Source organism: Littorina saxatilis, linkage group LG11, assembly GCF_037325665.1.
Source record: "Littorina saxatilis isolate snail1 linkage group LG11, US_GU_Lsax_2.0, whole genome shotgun sequence".
NCBI classification, from domain to species: domain Eukaryota; kingdom Metazoa; phylum Mollusca; class Gastropoda; order Littorinimorpha; family Littorinidae; genus Littorina; species Littorina saxatilis.
Window position 1 is genome coordinate 21888327 of NC_090255.1, and position 22517 is coordinate 21910843.

The 22517-nt window shown below is 42.0% G+C and overlaps 2 protein-coding genes and 1 non-coding gene across 3 annotated transcripts in view; all 3 read left to right on the forward strand.

Moving 5' to 3' along the window:
* The window catches only part of LOC138980008 (uncharacterized MFS-type transporter YhjX-like), a 26759-nt gene extending 15587 nt beyond the window's left edge, over positions 1 to 11172 (forward strand). Inside the window, exons 5-11 of the mRNA XM_070352776.1 lie at positions 673 to 811; positions 2062 to 2249; positions 4605 to 4746; positions 5419 to 5541; positions 6190 to 6399; positions 7864 to 7963; positions 8370 to 11172. Coding sequence (XP_070208877.1) covers positions 673 to 811; positions 2062 to 2249; positions 4605 to 4746; positions 5419 to 5541; positions 6190 to 6399; positions 7864 to 7963; positions 8370 to 8425 — 958 coding nt within the window. The 3' untranslated portion in view covers positions 8426 to 11172. The remainder of the gene's footprint in view (positions 1 to 672; positions 812 to 2061; positions 2250 to 4604; positions 4747 to 5418; positions 5542 to 6189; positions 6400 to 7863; positions 7964 to 8369) is intronic.
* Positions 8970 to 9064, forward strand: Trnai-gau (transfer RNA isoleucine (anticodon GAU)). The gene has a single exon. It is a non-coding gene; the product is annotated as a tRNA-Ile (tRNA).
* A 6821-nt stretch (positions 11173 to 17993) lies between the features above and the next one.
* Positions 17994 to 22517, forward strand: LOC138980001 (uncharacterized). Its single transcript, XM_070352769.1, has 2 exons — positions 17994 to 18869; positions 19921 to 22517. The coding sequence occupies exon 2, from the start codon at positions 19946 to 19948 to the stop codon at positions 21830 to 21832; it is 1887 nt and encodes a 628-aa protein (XP_070208870.1). The 5' UTR covers positions 17994 to 18869; positions 19921 to 19945; the 3' UTR covers positions 21833 to 22517.

A 22517-nucleotide genomic window follows, 5' to 3' on the forward strand; every position in this document is an offset into this window, starting at 1 on the left:
GTGGGTCGTCTTTACACAAGAACAGAGTGTCATCATTACTCATGACATGTGTGGTCTTTTACACACGGCATGCGTTGTCTTGACACAAGACCTGTTTGTCATCTTTATACATGACATACACATGACATAATGATGTGCGATCTCCACTCATGACATGTGCGTGTTCAGATACTTCACGCAGGACGAGGTGCTGAAGAGGATGCCTAGCATGGTCCTGTCTGTCATAATGATGTGTGATCTCCATTCATGATGTGTGTGTGTGTGTGTGTGTTCAGGTACTGCACGCAGGATGAGGTGCTGAAGAGGGTGCCAAGCACGTTTTTCTGTGTCATTATTACACATTCCATAATGATGTGTGACCTCTACTCATAACACTGGTTGGTCCGGTGTCAGAATAATGTGACTGGGTGAGACATGAAGCCTGTGCTGCGACTTCTGTCTTGTGTGTGGCGCACGTTAAGTGTCAAAGCAGCACCGCCCTGATATCACCCTTCGTGGTGGACTGGGTGTTAAGCAAACAAACAAACAAATCTACTCATAACATGTATCTGCGTGTTCAGGTACGTTACGCAGGATTAGGTGCTGAAGAGAGTGCCAAGCATGTTTCTGTGTGTCATTATTACACATGCCATAATGATGCGTGATTTCCACTTATGACATGTGTATTTCCAGATACTTCACGCAGGACGAGGTGCTGAAAAGGGTGCCCAGCATGTTCCTGGTGCTGGGAGGGACCTACGCCGTCCTGCAGCTCGTGGGTATCATCCTCATGGTCGACCCCCCGCCCTCGTACCAGGAACACTCCACGCAGGTTTGTGTGTTTGTTTGCTTAACGCCTAGCCGACCACGAAGGGCCTTTCTTTTCTTCATTTGGTGTTTAACGTCGTTTTCAACCATTCAAGGTTATATCGCGACGGGGAAAGGGGGGAGATGGGATAGAGCCACTTGTTAATTGTTTCTTGTTCACAAAAGCACTAATCAAAAATTGCTCCAGGGGCTTGCAACGTAGTACAATATATGACCTTACTGGGAGAGTGCAAGTTTCCAGTACAAAGGACTTTACATTTCTTACATACACCAGTTAAAATCTTTACAAACATTGACTATATACAAGAAACACTAAACAAGGGTAAAAGGAGAAACAGAATCCGTTAGTCGCCTCTTACCACATGCTGGGGAGCATCGGGTAAATTCTTCCCTCTAACCCGCGGGGGGTGCCCCCACGAAGGGCCATATCGGTCACATTATTCTGACACCGGACCAACCAGTCCTAGCACTAACCCCATAAAGCCCGACGCCTGGCGGAGCAGCCACTAGATTGCCAATTTTAAAGTCGTAGGTATGACCCGGCCGGGGTTCGAACCCACGACCTCCCGATCACGGGGCGGACGCCTTACCACTAGGCCAACCGTGCCGGTCTCCACGCAGGTGTGGACATCTGTAATAATCAAACCCCACACCGGGACACACTCTTAATTTCATTTTCATTTTCATTACTTTATTGTCCAATCCCTGGGAAATTCGGGTCGCTTCTTCCCAGTGGAAAGCTAGCAGCAACGGAGTCGCACTACCCAGGTGTATGCGTGTTTAGGTGTATTCCGGGGGGGGGGGGGTGCGGGAAGCTCAGGTGGTAGAGCACCGGAATTGTGGGGTCCTAGGGTCGCTGGTTCGAATCCCGGCCGGGACGGACACGGGTCAACTTTATGTGCACAAACTGATAATGATAATATGAGGCATTTCAGTAAACTGGTCACTCACCCCTGCGCACACTGTTGTTTGTAGTTGCGCAATGAATTTGCTACACTTTGGTGGGAATAAGCATGACTCAGAGGAAACGTTAAAGATAATGTGGTTTACCTGGTTTCCACCGTGTCCCCATAACAACGTAGATGTGCAACGTTAAGAACGTGCAATAAGCACTCTGACTTAGGGTTAGGTAGGGTGTGTTTTTTTTGGTTTTTTTAACTTTATAAGCGCAAGTTCCATCTGATCGAACTTACTTCCAAAGACTGTCTACAGACAATCTACAGATAAAATCAGGTGTTTTCCTTTACATTGCAGATTTACGAGAACGTGACAACATCAGAATCAGAGAATAAAACACCAGAACGCAAGAAGAAATCTGAGGTGACATTGGATGTGTGGAGTACCAGCGTTTCAGAAGACGACGCCGTACCGCAGACAAAGAACATTCAGGAAAATACTGATGTTAGGCCTGAATTTGAGTCTGAACTTCCTGTGGAAAATGGGTACGGAAAAGCTATGTGTATTAGAGAGAGAGAGAGAGAGAGAGAGAGAGAGAGAGAGAGAGAGAGAGAGAGAGAGAGAGAGAGAGAGAGAGAGAGAGAGAGAGAGAGAGAGAGAGAGAGAGAGAGAGAGAGAGAAAGAGAGAGAGAAAGAGAACTGAGAGAGAGGGAGAGAAATCTGAGCAGGAGGGAGGAAGGGAGAGAGAGAAAGATCGATCTGAACGAGAGGGAGGGAGGGAGGGAAAGAGAGAGATCTGAGCGGGGAGAGGGGGTGAGCGGCAACAGACAAACGGAGATAATAGTTCTGAGAGAGCTGAACTTAACGTAACTGCTGTACAGAACTTGAGAAAAAATGTCTTTTCTTTCAACTGGAGAGAGAGAGAGCAGGACAGAAAGAACAATAGGTTGAGAGTGAATGAATTTGGGAGGTTGAGTGTGTGTGAGGTTGTGTGTGTGTGTGTGTGTGTGGGGGGGGGGGTTCACGTGTGCAAGTGCGCGAGTGTGTGTGTGTGAAGGGATAACTTTGATATTATAGGACTGGGTGGCCGAGTGGTAACGCACTTGCGCTCGGAAGCGAGAGGTTGCGTGTTCAGGCCTGGGTCAGGCCGCAATTTTCTCCCCCCTTTCCTAACCTAGGTGGTGGGTTCAAGTGCTAGTCTTTCGGATGAGACGAAAAACCGAGGTCCCTTCGTGTACACTACATTGGGGTGTGCACGTTAAAGATCCCACGATTGACAAAAGGGTCTTTCCTGGCAAAATTGTATAGGCATAGATAAAAATGTCCATCAAATACCCGTGGGACTTGGAATAAAGTTAAAAAAATTCCATCTCACACGGCATTAAGTCTCAGGAAACATGAATACACGCATGCAGGAAAAAAAATATGGGTAGCGCCGTATGTATGGCAGCTCGCTTTCCCCGGGGAGAAAGCAGCCCGAATTTCCATGAGGGTAACCTCACTGGACTGTAAATCTTATCCAATCCAATCCAATCAGCAATGTACTTTTCGACGTAAAATACGATATTCAGAAATAACTTTGACGGTGTAGCAGAGTAAGCGCCCCAGACATCGATATCGATGCAAGCAAACAAAGCGAGGATAAAAACACACGAGCAAGGTATGTTCTAGGAACGTTTAATTATGACAAAACAAAAACAAATCGCGCAAGGCAAAATTACTACATTTAGTCAAGCTGTGGAACTCACAGAATGAAATTGAACGTAGTCCGCCGCTAGTGCAAAAGGCAGTGAAAGTGACAAGCCTGTTTGGCGCGGTAGCGGTTGCGCTGTGCTTCATAGCACGCTTTACTGTACCTCTCTTCGTTTTAACTTTCTGAGCGTGTTTTTAATCCAAACATATCATATCTATATGTTTTTGGAATCAAGAACCGACAAGGAATAAGATGAAAGTTTTTTTAAATTGATTTCGAAAATTTAATTTTGATCATAATTTTTAATTTTTTTAATTTTCAGAGCTTGTTTTTAATCCAAATATAACATATTTATATGGTTTTGGAATCCGAAAATGATGAAGAATAAGATGAACGTAAATTTGGATCGTTTTATAAAAATTGGTTTGTTTACAATTTTCAGATTTTTTATGACCAAAGTCATGAATTAATTTTTAAGCCACCAAGCTGAAATGCAATACCGAAGTCCGGCCTTCGTCGAAGATTGCTTGGCCAAAATTTCAATCAATTTGATTGAAAAATGAGGGTGTGACAGTGCCGCCTCAACTTTTACAAAAAGCCGGATATGACGTCATCAAAGACATCTATCGAAAAAATGAAAAAAACATCCGGGGATATCATACCCAGGAGCTCTCACGTCAAATTTCATAAAGATCGGTCCAGCAGTTTACTCTGAATCGCTCTACACACACACACGCACACACAAACACACACACACACACACACACACGTACACGTCACAGACACACATACACCACGACCCTCGTCTCGATTCCCCCTCTATGTTAAAACATTTTAGTCAAAACTTGACTAAATGTAACAAAGCGAGGCCAACCGACAACACACTGCTTACCGCCTTAGAACTGCTATAGAGACGAACAACCAACTCTGATGTGTAACACGTCTATCTTAGGAAGTTATTATAGTCTCCCCCCCCCCCCCCCTCAACAATCCTTTACACTCAAACTCGTGTAGGTAGAATTGATCCTTGTTTCTAAGTTGTCGATGTGTGTGTGTGTGTGTGTGTGTGTGTGTGTGTGTGTGTGTGTGTGTTGTGTGTGTGTGTGTGTGTGTGTGTGTGTGTGTGTGTGTGTGTGTTTGTGTGTGTGTGTGTGTGTGTGTGTGTGTGTGTGTGTGTGTGTGTGTGTGTGTGTGTGTGTGTTTACAGGAATGATACAGCAGCCAAAGTAAAGGCTGTTGAAATGGATGTTCATCCGCTGAAGATGCTGAGAAGCAAACAGTTTTACCTTGTTTGGCTGCTGTTCCTCTTCGGTGGCATGGGGGGCGTGTTCATGGCAGCCATGTACAAGGTCAGATGCCACCCTTTACTTCCTGTGCCGGCATGTCACATGACCCCTATAACGTCTTGAATGAAGGCAAAACATATTTTAGGGTGGTGGTGCGTGATTATAGGGTTGCGTTTTTCGTTTGATTTTATTTCATTTCCTTCCGATGTTCTACGGTATAGATCCATATTTCAATCGCGGGTGCGTTAATTATTATTATTATTATTTCTTTTTCTTCTTTTTCTTCTTCTTCTTCTTCTTCTTCTTCTTCTTCTTCTTCTTCTTCTTCTTCTTCTTCTTCTTCTTCTTCTTCTTCTTCTTCTTCTTCTTCTTCTTCTTCTTCTTCTTCTTCTTCTTCTTCTTCATGATACACGATACTTCTTCTTCTTCTTCTTCTTCTTCTGCTGCTGCTTACTCTATTACCCTCGTTAAATAAAGGATTGTTCTTGTTCTTGTTCTTGTTCTTTTTCATGATATACGATACAGATACATGCACATCCTGACAGAGACCTTGCGATTCATGTTCCTTTCCTGATACGACAGCTAGACAAACTTTGTTCTCGACATTCTGTGTCAGTTCCTGGGATACAAGCAAGAATAAGTGACAGAATGTTCTGCATCGTAACGTTTGTTTAATCGGTATCGTTTGTCATTAACTTAAGGCACATTTAAATATAACCGCTTGTTTTCGTACAGTCCTATGGGCAGTCTTTCATCAAAGACGATCAGTTCATTGCAATTGTGGGGTCCTGTGCTGCAGTGTGCAACGCACTGGGGGGAATCGTGTGGGGCTACGTCGCCGACAGATTTGGATTTGATGTGAGTACTTGACTATGGGGACTGGCTATAGCACTATAGTTGGCAGAGCACTGGACTTGTGATCCTATGGCCGCGGGTTCGAATCCGGGCAGGGACAACTTTATGTGCAGACTCAGAGACGGTATCCATGTACCACCCCCGTGTCACCACTGTGGCACGTAAAAGAGCTCGGTCGATCTGCCATAATTGCAGATGGCTGATTACACCTAAACACGCACACACCTGGGTAGCGCGACTCTGTTGCTGCTAGCTTTCCACTGGGAGGAAGCGACCCGAATTTCCCAGCGATGGGACAGTAAAGTAATAAAAATAAAAACTAGTATATAGAGAGTGACATGTGTGAATAACAGTTCAGCGCACAGTTAAATGATCGTACAATGTCATATTATCCTTTATTGGCTATGTCGACGCCCGTTTTTAACAGTCGACTGTAAAAGAGACGCTGTGCCTGTAGCATCCTGGGAGTGGTCTCTCCTTTACCACACTGGGGGGAGGGGGAAGGGGGGTGGGAGCAGGGGGCGATTGTGCCATGAACACTTCACGTCCTAACCCAAAATGCAACAGAAACGAGGAACACCGCCGAATGTATCCTGATGTACGACATGACAGTTTAAGAAAACTTAATTCTGATTTCTTCCTCTTTTTCAGATTGCTGCAAAACTGTTGTACACAATGTTTGCGAGTGCGTCGTTCACTTTCATCGGATCGCAGTACGGACTGAAACCGTACTTCTTCATCTGGGTCTGTCTCATCCTCTTCGCCATATCCGGCAAATTCGCCATTATGCCCCCTGTCATCGCCCGGATGTACGGAAACAAGTACATGAGTATAAATTATGGCTTACTGTACACTTCACAGGTGAGGCAACAGAGATGTTATGTTATACATGTACATGGTAAAAGTTATAGACGAAGTTTAGAGATAACTCTGTTGTAGTTTTTGCAGGCTGTGGAAGAGACGCATTCCTGGAAAGGGAGGCAAGCAGAGATGTTATTCATGGTAAAAGTTATAGACGAAGTTTAGAGATAACTCCGTTGGAGATTTTGTAGGCTGTGGAAGTGACGCGGTTCTAGAAAGGGAGGTAATCTTAATTGAATATAGCTCAAGGGGAGTTGACACGTATGGTCTGTCCGAGGGGCTAGCGAGGGACGTTTTTACATTTAGTCAAGTTTTGACTAAATTTTTTAACATAGAGGGGGAATCGAGACGAGGGTCGTGGTGTATGTGTGTGTGTGTGTGTGTGTGTGTGTGTGTGTGTGTGTGTGTGTGTGTGTGTGTGTGTGCGTGTGCGTGTGTGTGTGTAGAGCGATTCAGAGTAAACTACTGGACCGATCTTTATGAAATTTGACATGAGAGTTCCTGGGTATGATATCCCCGGACGTTATTTTCTGTTTTTCGATAAATGTCATATCCGGCTTTTTTGTAAAAGTTGAGGCGGCACTGTCACACCCTCATTTTTCAATCAAATTGATTGAAATTTTGGCCAAGTAATCTTCGACGAAGGCCGGACTTCGGTATTGCATTTCAGCTTGGTGGCTTAAAAATTAATTCATGACTTTGGTCATTAAAAATCTGAAAATTGTAAAAATAAAAAATAAATTATAAAACGATCCAAATTTACGTTCATCTTATTCTTCATCATTTTCTGATTCCAAAAACATATAAATGTTATATTTGGATTAAAAACAAGCTCTGAAAATTAAAAAAACAAAAACATTATGATCAAAATTAAATTTTCGAAATCAATTCAAAAACACTTTCATCTTATTCCTTGTCGGTTCCCGATTCCAAAAACATATAGATATGATATGTTTGGATTAAAAACACGCTCAGAAAGTTAAAACGAAGAGAGGTACAGTAAAGCGTGCTATGAAGCACAGCGCAACCGCTACCGCGTCAAACAGACTCGTCACTTTCACTGCCTTTTGCACTAGCGGCGGACTACGTTCAATTTCATTCTGTGAGTTCCACAGCTTGACTAAATGTAGTAATTTCGCCTTACGCGACTTGTTAATTACAATAATTTCTAAGCAACTTTTACATAGTACTTGTTCAAAGCGATTAGAACTATCTTGTGTTAAAAGGGTTGAAAGTTATCCCTGATCGTTTTTTCTCTACCCTTGTAAATGTTTTGTGTTGTTCGCATTACAACCAAATACACTGCCAAGCCTGCCAATTCGTAGCCATGAAAAAATCGAGATAAGATGATTACAATATAAAGAGTGTTTGTGTGTGTGTCTGGCTGTGTCTTTGTTTATAAAATTGGCTGTATGTCTGTCCGACTGGCTGGCTGGCTATCAATATCAGCGTCTCTGTGCGCAGATTCTCACCTCAGCAGCGAGCGCATTTATGGGTCAGTTGCTAAAGGACTACCTTCATTACAGCGGCCTTTTTTTTCTCATTGGTGGCATGTCCTGTATTGGTAAGACATTGTCTGTGTGGGGATTGGAGTGGCTGTTTAGTGTGTGTGTGTGTGTGTGTGTGTGTTTGTGAATGTGTGTGTGTGTGTGTGTGTGTGTGTGTGTGTGTATGTGTATGTGTGTGTGAATGTGTGTGTGTGTGTGTTCTTACGCGTGTGTGTGTGTGTGTGTGTTTACGCGTGTGTGTGTGTGTGTGTGTGTGTGTGTGTGTGTGTGGTGTGTGCATGCGTGCGTGCGTGCGTGTGTCTGTGTGTGTCTGTGTTTTCATGTATAGGTGCGTGTGTGCATATGTCTGTGTGTAATTGGGGAAACAAATTGATGTCTGGCAAGTTTTCACAGATCTAAAATACTTCTGTTTTTTCTTTTCTTTTTTAAGTTAACAGACACATGCTTTTTGCTCTGTTGAAGGTTTTTTCATCACGTTTTTCGTCGATGCCCGAATGCCGGACGGAAAGAAGATCTGAGACACTTTAAAGTCGACCTGTGGAACATGCTACCTCGCTGAGTAGAGAGACATTCGAAGGGAGGTCACCGAAAACTACTCTCCGAAATAGAACACACGGTGAACGTGCTGGTCTCCCCTCACATGCTTGTGCTTCACACGGAATTGAAGGGAGCTAATTCCAGTACAAAATGATTTTAGGGTTTTACCTCCCTTATTCCCAGACCCGGAGGTCTGGGTTATGCGGAGGCATTTGCCTGTGTGAACGGTGACATTCCGGAACTAATTTTCGGCAAACTTAGTTGTTTGCAGCAATGTATTTCAAATTTTTTTTTCATTCTTTCTTGAAACTGTTACAGCATGATGCAAAATTACACTATAATAGGTTATATAATAAAAATAAAAACTATCTCAGATCTCACACGCTAAAAATATGACAAAAAACAGTTCTAGAGCGACATCAATCGCAAACCATCTAGCTTCCGGTGGCTTGAAAGCATTGAAGGTGTAAGGGAAGTAACTCGCTTCAACGCCATGCGATAGGGCACACAACGGTTCTTTCCCTTGGCCCATTAGCTCAGTTGGTTAGAGCATACATATCTCTGGTTAGAGCGCCGTGCTGATAACGCGGAGGTCGTGGGTTCGACCCCCATGTGGGCCACGCAATATTTTTGATCGCAACGCAGTTTTTTTTGTCTTTCCGAGATAAGTTTTAGGTGTTCTTACTACATGTACAAACTATATTTTACTGTTTCTCAAACCCACTGTCTTTAACATTTGTTTACAGTTTCACTTGCCAATAACTTGCTGCTGATGATATCTGAATCATGTTGCTGATGATATCTGAATCATGTTCAATTAACATTAACAATGTATAATTATGCCAATTATGTTTTTCACTAATGCACCAAAACTCCATTTTCTAGACTTCTTTTTACAATCCAAGCAGTTGCTATTTTCCTAACTCAAACATTTCTCGATCAATCCAAACTATTTTTAAGCTGTGTAACATAACACATTTTCTTTCCCATTTTTTATTTTTGTATCTCGTCATTTGTTGTTGACAAATAAAGATAATTATTTCATAACTCAAACATTTCTTGGTCAATCCAAACTATTTTTAAGCTGTGAGTGTGACATAAAACAATGTACATATCGTCGTCGCCATGGCAAAATTGCGCTAATGTCAAGTGAAATGTTGTTTACCTTTACTGTACCAATTGACACTAACGCAATTTTCCCATGTTGACGACAATATTTTATTTAAAATTGATTTCAGGATTTTGTTAACATAACACATTTTTTTTGCCATTTTTAATTTTTCTATCTCGTCATTTGTTGTTGACAAATAAATATAATTATTTTCATAACTCAAACATTTCTCGATCAAACCAAACTATTTTTAAGCTGTGGGTGTGACATAAAACAATCTACATATCGTCGTCGGCATGAACAAATTGCGCTTAATGTCCAATGAAACGTTTAGATTTACTGTACCAATTGATACTCGCGCAATTTTTCCATGTTGACGGCAATATCTTACTTAAAATTGATTTCAGGATTTTGTTAACATAAACATTTTCTTTCCCGTTTTGAATTTTCTATCTCCTGATTTGTTGTTGACAAATAAATGTAATTACAATACTACCATCATTGCACTTGCCAATATCTTGTTACTGGTGCTATTATCACAATGGTGTTCAATTAACGATGTTACATTTGTTTAACAATCAGTATTACATTTATTGTTTAAATGTAGGGGAAAGGCTCCTAATATGGACCGGCTCCTAATATGGACCACCTCCTGTTTTGACAAACTAACGGCGCTAGAGCGCTCAAAACAATTTCATTCGCTTTATTCACCCTCTCTGGATAAGTTGCACATGTCAAAACAGTTGCAGAAACACAAACCTGAAAACCGTTAGGCTTTTTCGCTTTTTTTCACTTTTGGCAGCGTTCACTCTAAATTTGCCGCCTAAAACAGACTCGTTTCTGTCCACAGCCAAAGCTTTCATAACACAAAAATGGCTATATATGACAGCTAAACTCGTATTTGTTACATTTTAGCAGTGTTGACCCCGAGTTTCTAATGCAAACAAAAAATAATAGCAAAATCTCAAAGTATGTGCGAGTCCCCTAATATGGACCACCTTCAACAAATCGAAGAAATTAAAAGCTAAAGGCTATTTTCATCAATTCATTAAGAAGCTTGCTGGTAATAACCTATAACTAGCCCTCGAGATTTCAAAAAAATGCAACGAAAAGTCTTCTTTTCGTGGAAGTTGATAATTTCACTTATTTTCACTCTGTTTTTGATAAGCTTCTTTAGTTTCCTGGTGTGCTTCAAATAATGCTCTCATCAACCCGAAACAGATAAATCTAGAGCATATTTTAATTAGGCTGACTTGTACACTAAGTTGTATCATGTTATTTTGAAATATAGGGGGCTTTTTACAGTGATTCGTGAAGGCCGCTTCACTGGTCCATATTAGGCGCCCAGGCTCCTAATATGGACCCTTTGTGATTTTTTCTGTATTTAATATTTGCTGAATGTGTATCAAAGCTATTTTACTCTAATTAGGCCTAACGGTTAACCTAAGAAAGAAGGACTACCAAACACAAAATGAAACTTCTTTGCACGAAAACAAGCTAGTTATCAGCAATAAACAAAAAGTGGTCCATATTAGGGGCCCTTCCCCTACTTTCTTTCACATTTTGTAGTTTTCTATCCCATGATTCGTTGTTGACAAATACATGTCATTCCATTAATCCTATCCATGTGTTGCATTGTTGTGCAAGATGACTGAGTGTGTGCATAATATATATATGTAGTCCATTTCAGAACATATTTACCATAAACAAAACCCTCGCTTGCATAATATTGATCGGGAACAAAACAAGATTTTTTCCTTCAAATAACTTGCGTTATTTAACCATTTCACTATTTCACGCTAGCACTCGGACAAGTGTCACACACAAACACCCTGCCATGACTGTTTTTTGAAGAAACCACTTTGACCATTCACCTAAAAATTACATGAAGGAACGTCTGGGAACCTGCTGATTTGAATCAGCAAATTTTCTTGTTTAATAGTGCGATGCTGATCGAAGACGTTGTGTTCTGATCGCTTCTGTTGTCAAATGTTTGAGGGGTTTTTTCAGATTGACATGTGGATGATAGTGTATTTCTTGCATTTGTACTCAGAAATGAGTAGTTAATAAAATCCTTCTGAACGTATTCGTTCGATTAGGGATTGCGGGGAGAATAGGTGCATGATTTATATCTCTACATGTATAACTATTTCTTAGCTGTCTGTTTTCAACTGCACAGAGCTTTGGAGAGATCCAATTACTGTTCTTGTCATTTTTCTTGCATGTTGTAAATAGAGATATCGCAGCTATTTGCATGGCGCGAATGTCGTGTAGCATGACGGTGTAAACTTTCTTTTCTTTTCTTTATTAGGTGTTTAACGTCGTTTTCAACCACGAAGGTTATATCGCGACGGGGAAAGGGGGGAGATGGGATAGAGCCACTTGTCAATTGTTTCTTGTTCACAAAAGCACTAATCAAAAATTTGCTCCAGGGGCTTGCAACGTAGTACAATAATATATTACCTTACTGGGAGAATGCAAGTTTCCAGTACAAAGGACTTAACATTTCTTACATACTGCTTGACTAAAATCTTTACAAAAATTGACTATATTCTATACAAGAAACACTTAACAAGCAGGTAAAAAGATAAACAGAATCCGCTAGTCGCCTCTTACGACATGCTGGGGAGCATCGGGTAAATTCTTCCCCCTAACCCGCGGGGGGTGACGGTGTAAACATGTACTGCGATTCCGTGAAACATGTTTGCAAATAAAGGCAAATTTTAATGGCAATTTTGACGTTTTTGTAACGCATGAATGGTAATTCAAGTGTAGAATGATATAAAATTATCTCTTCTTTTTACATTTAGTCAAGTTTTGACTAAATGTTTTAACATCGAGGGGGAATCGAAACGAGGGTCGTGGTGTATGTGCGTATGTGTGTGCGTGCGTGTGTGTGTGTGTGTGTGTGTCTGTGTGTGTGTGTAGAGCGATTCAGACTAAACTACTGGACCGATCTTTATGAAATTTGACATGAGAGTTCCTGGGTATGAAATCCCCATACGTTTTTTTCATTTTTTTGATAAATGTCTTTGATGACGTCATATCCGGCTTTTCGTGAAAGTTGAGGCGGCACTGTCACGCCCTCATTTTTCAACCAAATTGGTTGAAATTTTGGTCAAGTAATCTTCGACGAAGCCCGGGGTTCGGTATTGCATTTCAGCTTGGTGGCTTAAAAATTAATTAATGACTTTGGTCATTAAAAATCTGAAAATTGTAAAAAAAAATAAAAATTTATAAAACGATCCAAATTTACGTTTATCTTATTCTCCATCATTTGCTGATTCCAAAAACATATAAATATGTTATATTCGGATTAAAAACAAGCTCTGAAAATTAAATATATAAAAATTATTATCAAAATTAATTTGTCCAAATCAATTTCAAAACACTTTCATCTTATTCCTTGTCGGTCCCTGATTCCAAAAACATATAAATATGATATGTTTGGATTAAAAACACGCTCAGAAAGTTAAAACAAAGAGAGGTACAGAAAAGCGTGCTATCCTTCTTAGCGCAACTGCTACCCCGCTCTTCTTGTCAATTTCACTGCCTTTGCCATGAGCGGTGGACTGACGATGCTACGAGTATACGGTCTTGCTGAAAAATGGCAGCTACTTGACTAAATATTGTATTTTCGCCTTACGCGACTTGTTATATTTAGTCAAGTTTTGACTAAATATTTTAACATCGAGGGGGAATCGAAACGAGGGTCGTGGTGTATGTGCGTATGTGTGTGCGTGCGTGTGTGTGTGTGTGTGTGTGTGTGTGTAGAGCGATTCAGACTAAACTACTGGACCGATCTTTATGAAATTTGACATGAGAGTTCCTGGGTATGAAATCCCCGAACGTTTTTTTCATTTTTTTGATAAATGTCTCTGATGACGTCATATCCGGCTTTTCGTGAAAGTTGAGGCGGCACTGTCACGCCCTCATTTTTCAACCAAATTGGTTGACATTTTGGTCAAGTAATCTTCGACGAAGCCCGGGGTTCGGTATTGCATTTCAGCTTGGTGGCTTAAAAATTAATTAATGACTTTGGTCATTAAAAATCGGAAAATTGTAAAAAAAAATAAAAATTTATAAAACGATCCAAATTTACGTTTATCTTATTCTCCATCATTTGCTGATTCCAAAAACATATAAATATGTTATATTCGGATTAAAAACAAGCTCTGAAAATTAAATATATAAAAATTATTATCAAAATTAAATTGTCCAAATCAATTTAAAAACACTTTCATCTTATTCCTTGTCGGTTCCTGATTCCAAAAACATATAGATATAATATGTTTGGATTAAAAACACGCTCAGAAAGTTAAAACAAAGAGAGGTACAGAAAAGCGTGCTATCCTTCTTAGCGCAACTACTACCCCGCTCTTCTTGTCAATTTCACTGCCTTTGCCATGAGCGGTGGACTGACGATGCTACGAGTATACGGTCTTGCTGAAAAAATGGCATTGCGTTCAGTTTCATTCTGTGAGTTCGACAGCTACTTGACTAAATATTGTATTTTCGCCTTACGCGACTTGTTCCTTCTCTTTTTATAATTATTTAGTCAAGTTTTGACTAAATATTTTACCATCGAGGGGGAATCGAAACGAGGGTCGTGGTGTATGTGCGTGTGTGTGTGCGTGTGTGCGTGTGTGTGTGTGTGTGTAGAGCGATTCAGACTAAACTACTGGACCGATCTTTATGAAATTTGACATGAGAGTTCCTGGGTATGAAATCCCCGAACGTTTTTTTCATTTTTTTGATAAATGTCTTTGATGACGTCATATCCGGCTTTTCGTGAAAGTTGAGGCGGCACTGTCACGCCCTCATTTTTCAACCAAATTGGTTGAAATTTTGGTCAAGTACTCTTCGACGAAGCCCGGGGTTCGGTATTGCATTTCAGCTTGGTGGCTTAAAAATTAATTAATGACTTTGGTCATTAAAAATCTGAAAATTGTAAAAAAAAATACGAAAAGGCTATTCTGCCGGTACCGGCAACGTAGCCTGTAGGCTACGTTGCCGGTACCGGCAAAATAACGATATGTTACGGTAGAGGCTATTTTGCCGGTAGAGGCTCTCTCTCTCTCTCTCTCTCTCTCTCTCTCTCTCTCTCTCTCTCTCTTTCTCTCATTCTTCTACAAACAATTGGAGCGTGCAGGCCATGTCGTACTCCAAGAGGATAACGGGCACTTTTCCGTGACCAGTTCAGAAGGGGAAATCTGCGTGACGCCAATATCCTGTGATTGTACTTTCTACAAGTCCATGTCGCTACCGTGTCGACATATCTTCGCTGTGAGAAAGTTATGCGGTCGTGATTTATTCGACACTGAATTGATTGCCTAGCGGTGGACACTTGAATACTACAAACGCGGCCATTGATTCTTTCAGGCACTTTCTGACATTGTTGAAGAACGACTACCTGTGACAGTCGAAACGACGCCTCGTCCACGCATTGTCACAGCAAACAACCGATACCGGCGAGCCCTCCAGACAACAATTGGCTTCTTTAGCTGCAGAAAACAACTTTGATTTCCAAGAGAAATTGAGCGTGTTAGATTCTGTTGTAAAAATGTGGGGATCTGGAAAACATGTAGCGGTTGTGGAACTAGTGTATGATATGACAGTCGCCCAAAACCCACCACCACCAACAACAACACCACAGTCTGACGAGGAGGGTTCATCCGCACCAAGGCCTACGACGTCTCACGAGGATGGTTCATTTGCACCAAGGCCTACGACGTCTCACGAGGATGGTTCATTTGCACCAAGGCCTACGACGTCTCAAGAGGATGGTTCAGTCGCACCAATGCCTACGACGTCTCATGTAGCGGTTGTGGAACTAGTGTATGATATGACAGCCGCCCCAAACCCACTACCACCAACAACAACACCACAGCCGTCCAACACGTCTACTCGGCTGTACGGTCTTCTCTCCGTACTGTGTGTGCACTATGTGACGATGACTTGTTGAATACTCAATCTATTTCATGTGATTCATGTCTCAGATCCCTCCATCTGCAATACGCTGGAAAACGCTCAAGACCAAAAACCAGGTTCATGGTGCAGGAACTGCTATGAATGACACACACACACACACACACACACACACTCACACACACACACACACACACTCACACACACACACACACACACACTCACACACACACACACACACACACACACACACACACACTCACACACACACACACACACAACACACACACACACACACACACACACACACACACACACACACACACACACACACATAGAGACAGAGAGTCAGCGACAATGATCATAGAGAGAGAGATGTGACGATGACTTGTTGTATATTCAACGTCCGTATATTCAATCTATTTCATGTGATTCATGACACACACATCGAGACTTGTGTATTGCCTTTGTGAGATGGAGAATCCGACTAGACGTTTCACTTTACTAGCTTCAGCAGCGTCCAACCGGCAAAATAGCCTCTACCGTAACATATCGTTATTTTGCCGGTACCGGCAACGTAGCCTGTAGGCTACGTTGCCGGTACCGGCAAAATAGCCATTGCCAAAAAAATAAACATTTATAAAACGATCCAAATTTACGTTTATCTTATTCTCCATCATTTGCTGATTCCAAAAACATATAAATATGTTATATTCGGATTAAAAACAAGCTCTGAAAATTAAATATATAAAAATTATTATCAAAATTTTTTTTCGAAATCAATTTAAAAACACTTTCATCTTATTCCTTGTCGGTTCCTGATTCCAAAAATATATAGATATGATATGTTTGGATTAAAAACACGCTCAGAAAGTTAAAACGAAGAGAGGTACAGAAAAGCGTGCTATCCTTCTGAGCGCAACGAATACCCCGCTCTTCTTGCGGGCGGTGGAGTGACGATGCTACGAGTATACGGTCTTGCTGCGTTGCGTTGCGTTCAGTTTCATTCTGTGAGTTCGACAGCTACTTGACTAAATATTGTATTTTCGCCTTACGCGACTTGTTTTATCATTGACAACACTGGTGAAGTGGCCTAGCGGTTAAGACATCGGCCCCGACATTTCGAGGCCCCGAGGCCTTCGAGTTCGAAACCCTGCCAAGTCGTTTATTTTTTCTGCTCGAGCCTTCTTGACAGATATGCTCAGCTCTGAGAGAGCAAACCGGATGTTACCACTGCAATATTCAAGCGTTGACTGAAGCTCTCAAATATATATATATAGAGAGAGAGAGATAGACATCGGGCTACTAATACAGAGAACTCATACATTCTACGTATCACCACACACAGTCGGCCAAAGACGTACGTCACACGTACGTGCCTAAACTTTCCACCAGCTAAATAAAGTCACATTTTATCAACCCACCTAATTATCTGAACTGTGCATTATTTTCTCAGAAAGTCATGCATTAAAGCTTTACAACCACTAACACACATCCTTGATAACCAATTCCGGTAAACCGTAATCACTAAAGTGTGAGCCATACAATTTTAATTTTAGAACTCAAAATGTACTGATGTGTAATTCTCCTTTGATTAGGTCAGCGACAGATATTCTGCGTAATGTCGTCGTTATCTTTCCAAAGATCAAAAGTAAAAGATCGAATTGTATTTCCCAGAGGAAAGTTTATAAAGTGTGCTAAAACCGCTCTTTGCGAGCACAGGGAAGCAACCAGGAGAGAGGACACGACTGGTGCTGTTTTGTAGGACTAAACAATTTTTTATTGATGGTGTATAAAAAAAAAGTGTGCCAATACCACTATTTGGAAGCACAGTTAAAACGCCAGGAGACAGGACAAGACTGGTGCTGTTTTGTAGAACGTAACTTCTGTTCTTACGTTCTGTGTAAAGATGGTGCATTGATAAAGTGTGTGTGTGTGTGCGAAGAACACTCTTTTTTAGCCAGGTAAGGAATTCAAAAGAGATTTTTTCTAATACTGCTGCTTTGTTGAACAATAGTTATGTGTACAGATGGTATGAATGTTAAGTGCGCAAATACCTTTCTTCTCTAGCAAGGAAAAGAAAATGGAGATGTACTAACACTGCTGCTGTTTTGTTCAATGGCGATGCAGTCCACCGGGTCATTGATGAAATGCAAAGCTTCTTGTCATGATACGCATCAACATTGACACAACAGCTCTCGTCCCCCCCCCCCCCCCCCTCCTCCCCCCCCCCCCCGCGGGTTAGGGGGAAGAATATACCCGATGCTCCCCAGCTTGTCGTGGGAGGTGACTGACGGGTTCTGTTTCTCCTTTTACCCTTGTTGAGTGTTTCTTGTATAGAATATGGTCAATTTTTGTAAAGATTTTAGTCAGGCGGTTGTGGGAGATGTTAGGTCCTTTGTACTGGAAGCTTGCATTCTCCCAGTAGGGTAATGTATATTGTACTACGTCGCAGGCCCCTGGAGCAAATTTTTGAGTAGTGCTTTTGTGAACAAGAAACAATTGACAATTAGCTCCCGTCGCAATATAACCTTCGTGGTTGAAAACGACGTTAAACACCAAATAAAGAAAGAAAGAATGACAAGTGGCTCTATCCCATCTTCCCCCTTTCCCCGTCGCGATATAACCCTTCGTGGTTGAAAACGACGTTAAACACCAAATAAAGAAAGAAAGAACAGCTCTCGTGTTTGACCGCTCATGCGATTGACAACTGCATCAGCAGGAATGGCATAACACAAGAAATACGCAAGCCAGCTAAGTAAACAACATGATCAAGAAAGATCATTAGTTTGGCTTTCTGCTCAAATAAAAAAAAGTTGCCAAGTTGTACTTATTATGACATTTAGTCGATGTTTAATTGGTACCTGACGTTTTTGTCAGGTCGATTTTTAGTGTACTCTTATTTGAGCGGCGGTCAGGTTGTCCCTGTAAAAGAAATCTTGTATCCGAAAAGTGTGCCAGGAAGCCAAGTTCAGTGCTCTAAATGACATAGAAGGTTTTAAATGAAATTAAACGTGAGTTATAATGCTTTTGCGATGGGTTGAGACATTTGTCACAATAATTTTGTGCAAAGTGTGTAAAGTGTGCAAATATCTAGACACAGTAAGGAAGTAAATCGATTGTCCAACACTGGCGCTGAAGTGTAGAGATGTGAGGTTACCAGATAGTGACCGCAAAATACCACTCTTGGCTGGCAGAGGAAGGACATAAGACTACGCGACTGTACTATACTTCTGCTAAGTAGATGCATGATCTTGCCGAGAGGATAGGACGGATTACGCCTCTGTTGGTCTCTCGCCACTTGAGATAGAAAGTCGTGCCTTCCCTTGCACCTATAGCTTGAAGCAGTCTGTCTTCATTTCAGCGTTTGGTGTCGTGAAACTGAGGTAGGTCAGAAGTAAACTTGATTGACTTTTGAATCTAATGTAGTATCAGTGTTGCGGTACATTAGGCTACACTAGTAAAACACTTATCTTAAACGTGTTCAATGTAATGGACAGTGACAGAAAAAAGGATAAAAATCCTAAATCAAATAGACTGCCAATAGAAAAAAAGGACAGTTTGTAAGCATGCATCGATTTTTACCAGTCTATCTTTTTACGTCGGTTTGCCAGTCTTTAATATTATTGAATTCTCTTTCGAATGATACATCAAAACCAATTTTCCCTTTTTTCATGCCTCTAAAATCTGCTAGTTTATTGTGTCTGTTTGAGCTTGTTTGAGCTTGTTGCTGTTGTTGTTGTTGTTGTTGTTGTTGTTGTTGTTGTTGTTGTTTTGTTGTTGTTTTGTTGTTGTTTGTTGTTGTTGTTGTTTTGTTGTTGTTGTTGTTGTTGTTGTTGTTGTTGTTGATTCTTCTGCAGATTTTAGATTGTTTACTTCATTCTTTTTTCACAACTAGCCTTTGTTCTGCATCTCTTTCTCTCTCTCTCTCTCTCTCTCTCTCTCTCTCTCTCTCTCTCTCTCTCTCTCTCTCTCTCTCTATCTATCTCTCTCTCTTTCTCTCTCACACACACACACATACACACCGCACACACACACACACACACACACACACACATATCACACACACACACAAACACACACACACATCACACACACACACACAAAACACACACATACACACACAAACACACACACACACACACACAATCAGACACACACACACACACACACACACACACACACACACACACACACACATTCACACACACCATGTTTGCCTGTCTGTCTTCATGTCTGCCTATCTGCATATTTGACTGTGTCTGTCTGTCTGTCTGTCTGTCTGTCTGTCTGTCTGTCTGTCTGTCTCTCTCTCTCTCTCTCTCTCTCTCTCTCTCTCTCTCTCTCTTCCACCCCACCCCCATGGATATTTCTCCAACTCTACCTCTCTCTTACGTAGAATGTCTTTGACACCGGACAGTTTCGTTCATTTTGCAGAACACTTGAACAACCGCAAGCAGCGATGGATAGAAAACTTCCAGAAGAAACGCAAACCCTCAGCCACTCTACAGGACTCTCGCCTATGATCACCACGATGTCTTCGTTCCCTGAGTCTGAAGGCTTGGACACATACCAGTTCCTTCACGCTAAAGACATTCAGTTCGTCACGTCCCTGACACCAACACTGGCTTACATCATTCTTATGATGTTGTCTGGCCTGGTGGGTAACACCATCGTCTTCTTCGTGTATTACAGAAGGTTCAAACCCAGCGTCACAAGAACTTTTGTTCTGGCCATGAGTGTGGTAGATCTGTTGACTAACGTGTTGTCCCTACCCGCAGATATATTCGAGATTCGCTTCCACAATACTTTCGAGTCTATCTGGGCGTGTAAACTGAGCAGGACCGTCAAGAGTTTCCTGAGTTTTATGTCGGCGTGTATCTTAGTCGCTGTAGCCATAGACCGTTTCAGAAAGATGTGCAAGCCTTACTCCAAACCTACGACTTGCAAACACGTCCGCATCATCCTAGCTCTGTGTGCAGCAGTAGCGATCTGCATAACACTCCCCTACATCGTCTTAACAGGCTGTCAGACTGTGCAATTCCAAGGGACGAATATCACGGGCCATAAATGCTCCATCGACGACGTCTATGTCAAGTCTTCTTTCCTCAACATCTACAACGTCATCACGGGTGTGACGTTTATTGTTTGCGTCATCATCATGACGGTGTGTTACGTGCGCATAGCGAGACAGCTGTGGCTTCACAAGCAGCAGTCAGGTGTGAGCGTGACCGGCAGAGCGGTCAGTTGGAGAGGTGAAGGTCACGGGTCGAGAGCCAATCTGCAGGAGTTCCATACCTACACTGACGAAGAGACATCGCCAGAGAAGCTGGATCACTCTATAAATGACATGAGATACACGAGCGAGTCTTCTGACAGGCCTGCCAAATCCAGCGAGTCATATGCATATGATAAAACATTATCCAATGCGAGCAAGTCAGGTGTTTATGGCCAAACAGCTGAATCGAACGAGGCATCTGACACACCCTCTGCCAAAGTTGAAGCAACTTCGGATCAATCACTTAATAATCCAAGTTCCTGCCTTAAATGTGACGCTGAGCTGTCAACTGGGCACGATGACTCCACTGAAGTAGCCAGTGATTGCAAGTCATCATCCGTTGGAATAAGGTCCGGTACCAATACAGCAGACCGAACGTCGCATCCCCTAAACAACAACACAGCCGTGCCACCAAAAATCGTATGTGCGACTGATCCCGAAGACATTGGAGAGTGTGCATCCGAAATTGCTGTTGACAGCACTAAACGCATTGCAGATGACACCATGATACAGATCCAAATGAATGTCAACCACACCGGAAATTTGCCTACAGAAAACGACAGACACATGCCTATAATCTTCATCACAAATGCTTCTGGAGACTGCTCTGCTAGTCCTTTAGCTGCACCGAACCATGCCGGGAATTCGGAAAAGGTCACTCCAGGGAATGGTGGACTTGAAGTTCAGGCATCTTCGTCAAAACCCCACAAGTTGTCTGTCCTTGCTGGATCAATTACCTCCAGTTTCAGAAGACTGAGAAACGATTCGAAATTGTCACTCACGGGGAAGAAATCTATTCCAAGATTCCGCGGTTCTGTCCGGAAAATTCCGACGCGGACGACACTGATGATGTTCGTTCTCACCGCCATTTTCATTGTGAATTACCTCCCTTACCTCGTCATTGTATCCTCGCGCGTTCACGTGGAACTACTTGTTGAGAAGCTGGGTTTAAACGTGTACCACATTGTGATTCGGTCTTACTTCATCAATAGTGCTGTCAACCCGCTAGTCTACAGTTTCTGCTCCGCCCGATTTCGTCAGGAGTGTAGTCGTCTGTTCAACTGCAAATAGCTGAAAAGATACCGGCACGGTTGGCCTAGTGGTAAGGCGTCCGCCCCGTGATCGGGAGGTCGTGGGTTCAAACCCCGGCCGGGTCATACCTAAGACTTTAAAATTGGCAATCTTGTGGCTGCTCCGCCTGGCGTCTGGCATTATGGGGTTAGTGCTAGGACTGATTAGTCCGGTGTCAGAATAATGTGACCGGGTGACACATCAAGCCTGTGCTGCGACTTCTGTCTTGTGTGTGGCGCACGTTATATGTCAAAGCAGCACCGCCCTGATATGGCCCTTCGTGGTCGGGTGGGCGTTAAGCAAACAAACAAACAAACAAACCATGTTTAGGATGCGATGAACCTTGGACCCTGGAGCACGTCCTTATCAAGTGTGTTGACGTGAAAGAACTTCATGAGAAACACGTTTTATTCCAGGATGTCCCCCCGGACGAGATTTTAAACATTTTTAGAGAGATTAGTATTTGTTTTTATTTTTTTACTAAGTCTTGAAGTAACAAGTGTGAAACAATATCCGCACTCAAGAACCTTTTTCGTTATACAGTGAAAAAGTTAAAACGTCAATGAATAAATTCAAACATGGAGCCTTTCGTGTGAAATGAGAAAGAAAACTCATTTGTATCGGTTCCGCATAGCCATACCGAAAAAATGGATGTTACAAACCAACTCACAATTCCACATTCATT

Bases quoted from the DNA above. Each gene is read 5' to 3' on its own strand.
- LOC138980001 (XM_070352769.1), top strand. From the start codon at position 19,946: ATGGATAGAAAACTTCCAGAAGAAACGCAAACCCTCAGCCACTCTACA.